The sequence below is a fragment of the Rhinoderma darwinii genome, chromosome 7, assembly GCF_050947455.1.
Source record: "Rhinoderma darwinii isolate aRhiDar2 chromosome 7, aRhiDar2.hap1, whole genome shotgun sequence".
Lineage (NCBI taxonomy): Eukaryota > Metazoa > Chordata > Amphibia > Anura > Rhinodermatidae > Rhinoderma > Rhinoderma darwinii.
In genome coordinates, this window is record NC_134693.1 from 24,638,468 (window position 1) to 24,651,304 (window position 12,837).

At 37.2% G+C, this 12,837-nt stretch overlaps 1 protein-coding gene across 7 annotated transcripts in view; it reads left to right on the plus strand.

Annotated features, from left to right (window-relative positions):
- The first annotated feature begins 1,141 nt into the window (after nt 1-1,141).
- Nucleotides 1,142-12,837, plus strand: part of ELAVL4 (ELAV like RNA binding protein 4) — an 81,849-nt gene continuing 70,153 nt past the window's right edge. Inside the window, exon 1 of one of the 7 annotated variants that reach the window (XM_075832973.1) lies at nt 1,142-1,422. In XM_075832973.1, the coding sequence (XP_075689088.1) occupies nt 1,375-1,422 (48 nt within the window). In that variant the 5' untranslated portion in view covers nt 1,142-1,374. The other 6 variants (XM_075832978.1, XM_075832974.1, XM_075832972.1 and 3 more) reach the window with 6 other exon arrangements.

The following is a 12,837-nucleotide window of genomic DNA, read 5'->3' on the forward strand; positions in this document are numbered from 1 at the left end:
CACCGATATTCACATGCACGATGGGTTTGCTGAGTGTGCATGTGTATTTAATTAGAAGATGAGGAAAAAGCCGCTATTAGACACCTCTGGCAGCGCCATATTTGCTACGGAAACAAAGGATCGGCCATGTTGAAAACCAACATGCCCAATCTTTCTTTCCGCCTACATTTGCTATCGGGCAAAAGTCGGGACACCCCTTACACATCAGATGGTCCTCTGGTCCCTACTATCATCTGTTTGCTAATACTATCGTTCCACCTAAGAGAAGAATCCTGCCAGGCAAAGGAGATGGGACCAAGCAGGACTGGGCCTCCTCTCGCCAAATGCCCCATAGTAGTCGCGTGGTCTTCCTGTATATGTACGCCCCTGACACCATGTAGCAAGACCTTTTTGTTTACAGGATAAATGAATCATGTTGGATGAGACATGGACACTAAAGGGTTTATATAGGCATCAACCTATTTCCTATATTTGCCTTTTTCCTCAGCTTTATAGACTCTATTTCCCATTAAAAGTGAAGAATGAAATTCCTGCTCTACTATGCCCTTCACAATACCAGCTCAGTATCTGATAGAACGGCTGTAGTTAGCATTGCCGCCGTCATTCCATGTTTTTCTATTACACAAACACTTATCTAATACCTGCATGGATGGAATATGACTGCACCAAACATACCGAGACAGGTTTTTTTGGGGTTTTTTTTCACGCCAGTAACGTATTCAGCATGTTATATTACGAAGCAGGACTGAAGAACATTCTATTCAATTTGTATCTCTATCATTTATGTTCTATTTTGCGCAATCAGATTAATTGTGAAGCTCAGCGGCTTGCAGTTACAATGCAACAATTTCAAGGCATGCATTTATTCACTCAATGGAATTAATCTCCAGAATCTACTGAGATTGCAAGGAGTTTCTTCTTCGGTAAGAGAAGGGGGATTTCAGTGGGCAGTGACAAATAATTTAGTATACACGGGGTGATTGGAGGGACATCAGGCATGGGTGCACGCTTTTAATATACCTGTTTTAGCACATCCAACCAAGAAGCTCCAGGTCCCTTTCTCTACCCAAGGTTATTTGCATGTTTGCTCGCAGACCACCTAGTGGATATGCTTTGAATTGTTACTTTGAAAGAATACTTTTAACACCAGCCATGTTTGTAGCAGTGTAACCTTGCAAGAGAGCAGTCCATGCGGCTTTATCCATCTGTACTCTGTGTGCTTGATCAGGGGGAAAATATCCAGCAAGCTGAATAGAAGCTCTGATGTGCGAACTCTAGGGACTCTTCCTATTGACTCTCTTGGAAAGAACAATTCGGACAGACCCTTTGGAGACGGAGCATAGCAAAGGCTCCTTTTTCTTACTCTCTAGCAAGATGTTTGACATCACCAGGACCCTTAATGCTGCTTTATTAAATAATGAGGTAACAATTTGACACTTTCTTATGCGAGTCTAACATTTTTCGTGCTGACTTAAACTGCTGTAATGAAGAATTATTCCCAATTTTTTTCCTAAATGAAGACAAATTAACCTGATTTTGACATTTAAAAAAAAGAGGGTTTGTGGTTTTGTGGTTTTTGCGAAAAATCAAGATTTTTTTTCCTCTTCCCTCCTGTGATTTTGAAACCTCTTTGCAGCCAAGGGGGCTTCCAGTGTATTGCGTTCCTAGTCCTTTTGACAGCATAGAGGTTAATGAGTGCGTCAGTCGCCTGCTGTTGCCTATGGTAGTACGAAGTATGACTTGCAAGCTGCCCAGAGTAGGTGTTTATTAATGCTGAATTGGCTTGTGGTGTAGCCCATCTGGACTATAAGAGACGCTGCAGATTTCTTGTGATGTTAAGATGTCCATACCGTTTGGAAAGGATGTTTGCTGGAGACAGGCTGAGAGATACACTATGAATCCGTCCCTTTTACATGCATCTGCTGCCGCTAATGACTTACAAGGCTGCTCATTTAGGGTAAGGCAATCTAATCACCTTTTGATTTGATTTCGGAGGAATCGTCTGTGAACGAGCTCCTTGTCTATATATTTTTTTTTTTCATCCTTCTGTTTGTGCCTTGCAGTGTTTTCCTGAGCATAGCTGATCTTGGCAGGTGTAGAATCCTAACAGCTTTTTATTTCTTTTATATATATATATGTATATGTATGTGTGTGTGTGTGTTACCAAGTTTATACGAACAGGGGTATCCTCAATATAGAAGCAGAATTTTTGTATATAGAGGCTTGCAAGTTTTTGGATATAGAAATAATATTAGAATCTGTCCATTACAGAACATCAATGACTTACCGGAATGATACCTCAGCCAAACAAACCGGGTGAGGTGTACATAGCATGGGTGAGGGGGTTTTAATCTTGTTTTGCTACACTAAATGCCACTTACAATGACCTTCTAGATCTGAGTACCTTTTCATGCTATGTTAAATATCATTCACTATGCATCATGGGGAAAGTTGTAAATGTAACTTTGGCTTGTGACCCAATGTTCCCTGGCCAATTGGAATATTAAATATTGTCTAATTCTGATAAATGGACTGTTAGCATCAGGTCATATCTTGATGATGATGGATAAGTGTTGGCCAATGTTGTCCTTGAATTCAGTAAGCAAAGTGAAAATACCCAAAGGTCAGATGAAGTGTATTGCATTTCGTCACATTAATACATACTTGCAAGCTGAATATATACAAAATCTTCATATAATGCTCTTGTGATGTTCTTTTGATGATGCATTTCATATGCTCATTCCATGGTGTGTCTATCTGTATACACTTTGTATTGCTATGTGTTTTGCACTTTTGAACCATAATATAATGGGCCGTTCATTTCTTTTTACTATGACCAAGGGCATACATCTTGCTAGTTTTAGTAGGTGATGTCTATTTAGCTGCCTAGACCTTTAGAGTTAACTGAGAACTTTAAGACCGGACAGATAGCGCCCCCTAAGATAAAATAAAGGGACTTTAATTCATGTCTTAAGCTATTTTGTCACTCAAGGGTTCCATAAAGCAATAGTATGGCCCATGATAATAAAAATCTATCTGTAGTACATATATAAATTATCATACGTATATCGTTTTCTATGCTCAGATGGGGCATTTACTGCAATATATGGCAAACTCTACTTATAGTAGATGCCAACTTTATTGCTTGACTAGTGACGGTGATTAAAATACATTTACATTGTTTCCTACTGGACTTTAAATTCCCAGCACTGTTAAATCTTATCTACCAGAACAAAGTAAATACCTGCTGAGAATTCGATATTGTACTTGGACTTGATTGTAAACACCTATGAATTTTCTATAGCCCTCAGTCAGTGCCTGCTGTTAATAGTAGAAGACCGCATGAGTATCATAAAAAATGGGTATGCTTCAATGGCTCTATTTCACGTTCCCATCATGTCTGCGTGCAATTGTGCGCTGAGCCACCTTCGACAGTGGCGTCATTTGCAATTATTATGAGTAGCTGCAAAATATACTGTAACCAATCAGCATTTAGCTTTTATTATTCTGCTGCAGTGTAGACCATAATAGCAAGCGTCCAATTGGTTGTTGGATTTTAATGTAAATTCGAATGTTCGTCCCTATATATTGTACATATACAGCTTGTTCATCCATTGATGAGAGAATTTATGTGGCCTGGATTATTTCTTGTGGTGTCTATGTCTCAAATATAGTGTAGTATAGTGAATGGTAGAGGGTTTATTGTTTGCTTGGCCTGTGGATTTTGTTTTTAACTTTAGAAACTTATTTATGCACAAAGAGATGAACTAAATGACGCCTGGATAGAGTATTTTAATGATGAAATGTCTATCAATACCATGCAAGGTTAAAAAAAATAAAAAAGTAGCGGTTGTTCTGTTGCTCAAGCCTTCAGGTCCCAACAATTGTCATAAAGTCAATGCTGATGTGTATCTGCTATTTACCAGATTTGGAGAAACTTTAGAAAAATATCATCTATTGCCCGAAGAGAGTCCATGACAGCTGAGTAATATACATGTATCCCCAGTCCCACCATCCAGTGCCGGAATATAAGTCATTACTGTATCCTCTAGTCATTTCATTGCACTAAATGTATCCTTCAATCACATCTGACTCACTAATTCAGTGGAAACATTTTGCGCTCTCAGCATTTCTGCCCAGTAATGACTTTTCTCTGTATTTACATTAATCAATGAGGACAAAAATCCCTTAAAATGCTTCCTGCACATTATGGAACGTCTTATATCTTGGTGCCTCCAGGGAAAAAATACAAATGTATCTGGAAACCAAAATGTGGAAGCAATTGCAGAATATTATAATAACTTTCTCCCTTCCAAAGCAATTTGTTATTGATCTTCAGATCAGTAATATGCAAGAATTGTCCCACGATACTTCCTGTAAATATGATGCAACTAATGGACTCAAAGTGGAGGTTTCTGATACAGAGCCATCCCCCGCTCTGGGTCACAGTTCTTTTAACCCCTCTGCATAAATCATGTCTTAATAATGAGATTATAATGTCATCTCACTGGATACGGTATATAACTTTGGGGGAACATGGCTACCAACACATCTCAAGATCAATGTTACCACTCTACTTTGTACATCACTGTCAAAAAATGGGAAAAGTTACAATTTATTGGTAGCTTACCTTAAGCAAAATCTGCTTATTGGATTGATCCACCATGATTGAACATCCATGTTTTTGCAATAGGACACTCCTACTGTGAACATCAGTGGTTGTAAAAGAGCTCTGGATGTCTTTATGATAAAGCCAAACTAGGCACGTGCCTAGGGCGGCACAGTTTTATTGATATAATAAGCTATTCTTTCCACTAAGCTATAGGATGTAATTATATTGGGAATATAAATGGTATTTTATGGTGTATCTTCATACAGTGCCTGAGATACCACCCACACTTACTGTATTTTCAATCTTACTCTCATCATCATAATCATGGATGGACTCCTCTGGATCCATACAACCTTAATGGGTTTTGGACAGTTCAGGACAATCACCTTAGTATATGGGTTATCTACTGTATGAATGTTAGAGGTGTAATGCCTGGTTTGCATGTGCTGACCTTTAATCTTAACATACATGTAGATGGAGCGTATCTATTCTGGAGCAGGCCGTACATGTTGCAGTTGTTTCTTTATCAATGATGTTTTTTATTAAAGAATAAACAAAGAAATACAAAAAAGGTAACAAAAGCCCATCAGCAATCATCAAATGACATTTTATGTCGGATTCGCAGATCCGCAGTGTTATGACATAAGACATTAAAATGGTGATACAACAAGCGGGAACCGTCAAATGAAAAAATATTACTAAAAGCTGCACTATATTATTAATCTATTATCAGCTGAACTCATGAGGGGAAGGGAAAGATGAGAATTGTATCATTACAACTTTTTTGTTTTGTTTGTATGGCGTATATATACATTCAGTACTCATAGCAAAAGGTCGCCGTCTGTAGAGACCCGAATGACCTTCTGTAGAAATTATTTTAAACCGGGTCAAAAGATTTCCCATAAATAACTTCCATTATGGTTGTTTCAAAAAGTTGTCTACACATAATTTTTTGTATTGGCCACTATGGTTGAGTCTGAATCTGTGCAAAATTGCACCATGTTGAGTCAGCTTATTTAATGGTTTCATCCACTTTCACCATCCTTGTCATATTAGCTGAATAGAATTTTATCTCCCAGCTGCGGGATAAATGACCCCTTCAGTTCTACACAAAGAACAGATGTGGGCTATTGTCTAGTGCTGGTGGATTCCTCATTACACTATACCCCAAAAAGAAAATTGAATTGATATTAATATCTATACAAAGTGATAGTATTGTGGACAGCTCAAACCCTTTTGGTCTTCAGGTATTTACAATTTAAAATAAGAAAAAATTGTGAAAAACTTTGGTGGAGATGGATGTGAATGTCAGAAGAACATCTTATGTCCATGCATATTAAGAAAAAGGCAACTGCTGCTGCATTCTAAGGACATGTACTTGGAGGCTGATGCAGAACATCTTGACATGCAAAGCTATCAATCACCCCTAAGCACCAGCTTGCTCCTCCATAAAAATTACAAAATGTTTTTTTTTCCCACCAGCTTCAAATAATTAGTTCATGAAATCCTTATCTTTTTTACTTTTGGTCTTTTGACTTTCTTTAATCCAGTACCAGATTTTTTTTGCAAATTTCTTAGCAAAGTCTATAAAAACATCTCCCCAATCATTCTTCTGATTTTTAGTTTGTCTCTTTTATTTAACTTGGAGCGTAATATTAAAATCAATAACTTGGATTAGTACAATTTGCATGCTGAGAATGACCCGGGAACTGATACTGTTGAGCCTAAAGTGCCCATCTGGTCATTAATGATAAAATTCAATGCACATTTCAGTGACCGTCACCAAGCCATTAACCCCCCAGGCTCCAGTAGCAACATACTGAAAAGAACACACAGCAAAGCCTCTCGCAGCAGACAAAGAGTTAAGCTCCCTAGCTGTTAGAAGACAATTTCAATAGCACCTTGCATAACCCCGCCTTCCCTAGCTCACTCAGCCAATCAGATGCAGCCTTTATCTGACAGATAGTCCCATAAATGCATGCAAGCAGCCAGCCAATTTTCTAGCAAGGCTCTATCCAATTTTCATATCTACACCCTACTTCCGAGAGGCATCAACACAGTCTCTCTCTCTCTCTCTCTGTCTGTTTTTTTCTTTTCTTTTTTTTTCTTTCCTTATTTTTAATTTATATTTTAATTTATTTTTTCCTTTATTTCACAAAGGCGTATAGTTTACAATTTATTTAGATATTTTATTTTTATTTTATTTTATTTTTTATTTTTTTTTACCAATTACTGGACATTTTTTTCCTGGCAGTTCGTGGATTGGAAAAAAACAAACAAAAAGACATCACAAAAAAAAAAACACAAAAACTATTTTTTTTTTTTTCTCCAAAAATATATAATAAAGCATTCCTGAAAATAACTAGGAGAAAAGTCGGAGCACACAGCAAGAAAATTTTAACAATTAAGAATGGTGATGGTAGGTATGGCATTTTTTGTATGTTTTTGACTTCCGTTCAATGTGTCGATATGTTGTGTCTGCATCTCTTGTTATTTGGGCTTTATTGTTGCTGCTGTTTTAGTGATAGTATTGGTGGGCTGATTTATTTATTTATTTGTTCCTCAAGTGATTTGTCACGTGCTAATCGGTTGCATTACAATGCATATTATTTTCAAGGTCATTCCGATATTGCACGCTTGTGTAAGACAAAAAAGCACCCAACATACTGTTCATAGCATTTCGATCATCCGTCTCCATTTAACCCGTGATATTGTGTGTGAGGCTTCTTTTCTGCCATTGTGTTTCTGCACAAAGACTCTTAAGACCTCCGGAGGAAAAAAAAAATAAAAAATGAAATCTCGCCCGTGCTGCTAATTTCAGTTGGTCTGTTCCATCAGTATGGTAATCTTTTATGAGAGTAATATATAGGGGCTTGGTAAACGCTGCATATTGTATTTCAGAGTTCCCTTCCGTGACCTCATAAAAGAGGAGGAGGCTGGCGTGTGGTTGAGCGCGCACTCTGTGTATGTATGTGTGTGAGTGTGTGTGCGTGTGTCCTTCGTAGCATCTCTTGCCAGCAGTACTGTAAGAAGGAATGTCAGTTTTTACATAACGCTCTTTTTGGTTTTGACACTGTGACAAGCTTGAAGGCTCCATCTCAATAGTCACAGATGGAGTGGAATGGCTTAAAGATGGTAAGTGCATTATATACAATGCTATTCTTTTCCTTTATTTTTTTATGCTTTTTTATTTTTGCTTTTCTCATTATCAGCAATTATTTTAAATTACAGCTGTTTTTCCTTCTGGCTTTTTGATTTTACATGGGTAATTCATGTCGAAACGCGTGACTGCTGTGTAGCATCCAATCTAGGATAGGACCTTGACAACTATAATGTCAGTGCACATCTATCATAGAATTACTTGGTGCTGTGTAATCTTCATTTGAATTACATGAGTCTTTGGCTGTGTCAGGATTTTTTTCCCTTTACACTGCTGCTGCTGAAAGCTTTCAAAAAAAAAAAAGACCCCCCCTTAAAAAAAAAAAGAAGCATTTGCCGCAGAATGTCCATATGTTAAATAAGTGCAGCTGTCTTTTTTTCCCCTTCCCCAAAACACTGAGCATGTAGCTACTTGACGCTCCTTTTGTGTGCTTTTCTCACAATGGGTGTAAAGTGCCACACTTGAATCCTTGCAGTCGTGACCTGCATGGCATTTCATTGAAAGCTGCAGGGACACAGGGTACAATGTAGCTTACAGTTTCCTATAATCTCTCAAACCTGTTGTAGACTTGGACCTTTAAGACAAAAAAAAACCCCCAAAAAAACATACTTTCCCTTTTCCTACAATTTGAGAATTCCTTATCTCCACCCAGCGCCTTTCCCCATTCTTAAGGAATTGTCTTTGTCTGCTTGTTTTGATGGGTGTAAAACAAACAAGATTAGATGGAGCATTCTAAGCGAAAGCTATCGCTCCGAGGGGAAGCCAGAGAAAGGTTGCCGAGGAAACGACTAGGGAAAGAGCGGAGATAGGGGAGCAGGTGGCAATCATTTGGGAATATAGCAAGCGGCGTGAAAATGAAAAGGACTGGGGTTACTGCTATTATCTACACTGCACTATAGCAGTCACAACTTTAATTATTCTGTACATATAGGTGCTAATTACATCTCTGCACAGATGTACGGTGAATTTCTAAACACTATTTTTAAGCATCTGTCCCTCTGTAGAACGGTGTATCTTTTTATGTTTTAGGCATACTGAGCAAGATGAGTGAAACCTTGGCCACCAATAGAGCAAACATATCTCTCTATATATATATATATATATATATATATATATATATATATATATATATATATAAAAGAAAAAGTGTATCTATATATGTGTATCGACGTGTGTGTGTATATATATATATATATATATATATATATATATATACACACACATTATTCTGATTCTACATTCTTGATCGTGGGTTTGTCCTGCTATATACAATCAAGGTGGATTTTCTATACTAATACAGTTAAATAGTTATTTTAGATATTTCAAAATGGGCTTTACAGCACCAGCAGGGGGTTGAGATGAATAGTCACCTAGTTAATTTTAAGCAGAGAGCAGAATGTTCATTGATCCTTGTAGCCTTAGTCTTATTGCAGGTACCTATGGTTTATCTTCTTGACTTTCATTACTTCCATATGATGTAGCGGTAGGAGGTGTATAAACCATAATAAAATGCAGAAAAATGTAGGTAAAAAAAATGGTTTTGGGGTCGATGAATTGAACATGGCAGTGCAACCTACAGTCAAAAAGTACTGTAATAGTGAATATATTGTATTGTTATTATATATTCTCCAATATGAACGGAGCACCTCTATACTGTCGTGTCTTATAGGTCACAATAAATGATGCTTTGATAGAATTTTTGTAGATTGTGGTTTTTGAAATTTCAGCAAGTTAGGAAAATAATGGAATAAGACTGTTCGGTGTCTAAGCCTTTGTTGAGTAAGGAAATGCATACATCAGTACAGTGGGACATTTAAACCCTATAATCAAAATATGTGTTTCACTCCAGCGCACACAACACCTCAATTTCCATCTTGTTGACTAAATGAATAATGTTATAGAAAGACAGACTATAGTCTATAATGGGGATACAGCTGGTAACGGAAGGGAATTCTTACATTGTATTTCTTACCAGCGCGAATCTCACCCAATTGTGCCTTATTGTAAATCTTAATATTAATTGTGTGGGGTTTATGCATTTGAGTTTTCGTGTGTATGCGTCTAGGTACACACATGTGTTTGGTGCATTATGGAAATTGCTTTTGGCCTTGATAGAAAACTAGAGTAGGATCATTTTGTAGACCGAGTCAGTAGTCAGTTGATATTTTGTGTTACTATGTTTCAGGTGTATTTAGCAATATTAAAGGATATCTGTGTGTGTCGCTGTCTTCCCTCGCTGGTCTAAGGCGAAAAACTTGATGATGCTCTGATTAACTTACTATTCAAGCTGTGCCTGGACTAATACTTCCTGTTTGCAAATTTCATTGCCCAGAGCTTCCTGGGGAAGGAAATAGAAACATCTCAATTTTACAAAATTCTATCTGGAATTGTCTATGGCAGGATGCTGGAAGAAGGAGTGATGGAAACTTCGGTCCCAGAATAGGAAAATTTTTCATGATTTTTCACGGCTTTAAAAATAAAATTGGAAACGGTGTGGAAGTGGGTTGCTTAGGTTTCGACATTGTTGGTATGGCCATAAATGTACTCTACAAGGACACTCGATCACATACTCTATAGGAGGTCTGAACATGGGATTTGCTATCAGAGAGTAGGTGTAAAACAAAGCAGCAAAAGTCACCAGTATTAGTGCATTCTACGAATGGGTGTCAGGACATCATTACTATGGGTGATACACAGTGTAACAGAAGCAATAACCCTGTAATTTGTAGGGACAGTTGTAAGTCATGGAGATATAATGGGATACACAATGATGTTTTGTGCAAATATAAGAATGATTATGATCATAGATTTGATACTATGATGCAAAGATATCCAGGACATGGAATAAGTAAAATTCCTCCCAAATTCCCTGGATACTGTAAAGGTTCATATATTGTTATAAACTCACAGTTTCCACGGACACCTAAGCAAGTTACGACAAACCAGTAACATGGTCTATTCATGCCCTGATGGTGAGAGAAGACAGTGTTCTTATATTGTTCTTCACAGATTATTCCGGCTTCTGTCACTATATTAACAGTTCAGCACCTTGGTCAGCAGCTTAAGGGCCTTGGTCAATCCTTACTATTCTTTTCGAGCCTACAAGTCTAGATACAGACGTTGTGTTTGCGGTGATAGGATCTGTCGTCTTTTGTGAATTTAAAATCCAATTCCTTTCATTCCCTTTGTTCTGAAATGATCAGTGTCTCAGCCACTGATTTCCATGGCCCCCTCCTCCCTTTTATTCTTTACCTCTTTGTTTGCCAAATGCACAGAGCATCGGCACCGTAGCCTTTCCATGTCCTGCACTGAACACCACCACCAGGTATCCATGATTTGTCGTGTGGACTGTTGAGGGGAGTAGTGTCCTTATCCCGCTGTGTATTTAGCCTCTTGGCTTATAGTGATATGAATGTGCCTGGGAAATATAAGAAATATATATGTGAAATATTTCCCCCTGGGGAGGACATTATGATACCAAGCCGAGCTCTCTAGCTGAGCCGTATACCTTTCAAACACTTATTTGTCTATGGGACAGTTGAATGTGTAGACGTATTGAATAAGTGCTGCAATGCAGTATTTTTTTCAATGTCATTAGGGTGTTTAGGGTTAGAAAGACATTGTATTTTGTTGAACGTCATAAAAAAGCATGTCTGATTTCAAGATGCCTGTCAGATGGGGGATGGGCAAATCCTTAAATTTCTCCTCCCTCTTTTCTTGTGTTGACAAATGTTTTCAAGGTTGACCAATTACCCACAAAGGTGACAGCCTGTGAAGGTTAAACGATTAGTCCAATCTATCCCTTCTTTCTTTATGGGATGTTCACTTACTAGTTTAACGATTCTTTTGTAAAGCCCAAAGGCATGGATATAAAGAAAACGCATGACAAATAGACTGATGACTTTTCATTGGTTCAATGTTATGTAATACATATTATCTTTGTAACAAAAAGTAATTAAAAAAGAAATAGACCAGATCTAGCAGAGTTGAGTTTGTCATTTAGCAAAAAGCATGGTGATATAATAATGTGTTATCTGTAATATTTCATAGGACCGTATGAAAATATACAGAGCTATCTTCTCAGTAATAATAATGCTGAAAGAAACAGTAACATGACCAATTCAGCTCTCCTACATCAGTCAACTATAAAATGGGCCACTTATTTAACATTATTTAGAAGAAACAAAGTTATTATTAAATAAATATCGCCACTTTGTATTGTTTTAAAAAAAATCTTATATGGTAATAAATTCCTATGCCCAAAAAGAATAGTTAATTGACAAAATGAATTCTGCTACATCTGTAGCCAACAAACCTCTTAAAGTTTTCAGTCCATTTAACAATATTCTGTAAAATACAATACATTAATAGTGCATGCATGGATTTAACAGAGTCTGTATCTTGATATTCTTTGGTCCAGCCATCCTTCCGCCCAATGAAACCTACAGTATTCAGAAACTATAATATAGAATCATTAAAAGACAGAAGAAGCATTACAGACGTCTGACACATATGCCCCATATCCACTATAAGAACAAGCAGGTTAAAATAAACACTTTATTGAATAAATTAGACATCCCTCCAGATCTTATAGCTCCAGGCTTCGTCTTCCAGTGGGGACAGAGTTTATGTATTGCGTAGTCAATTGTTTCTCATTACATTGATTCCAAGGGACTTTTAAATGTGCACTCTTATAATGACCCCTGACCCCGAGCGCTGTCACATTTACGGCACCATAAAGGATCGTCTTATAAACCTATAAACATAACTGTTCAGATGCAGCCACCCGGAAGACAAGAAAGAGCTGATGCATAAAGGAAATAAGATGCAAATATTTTCAGCTCCATGACAGCTCATAAAAGAGAGGAGACATTTTTGTCAAGTCAAAAAGGTATTCTTGTGTAATGTCTAATATATATATATATATATATATATATATATATATATATATATATATATATATATATATATATATATATATATATATATATATAGGAAAGCCTATCAATGCAAGGAGTGGGTTTGGTTAGATGGGGCTACAAAAAAAGGACACATGACTTCCAAC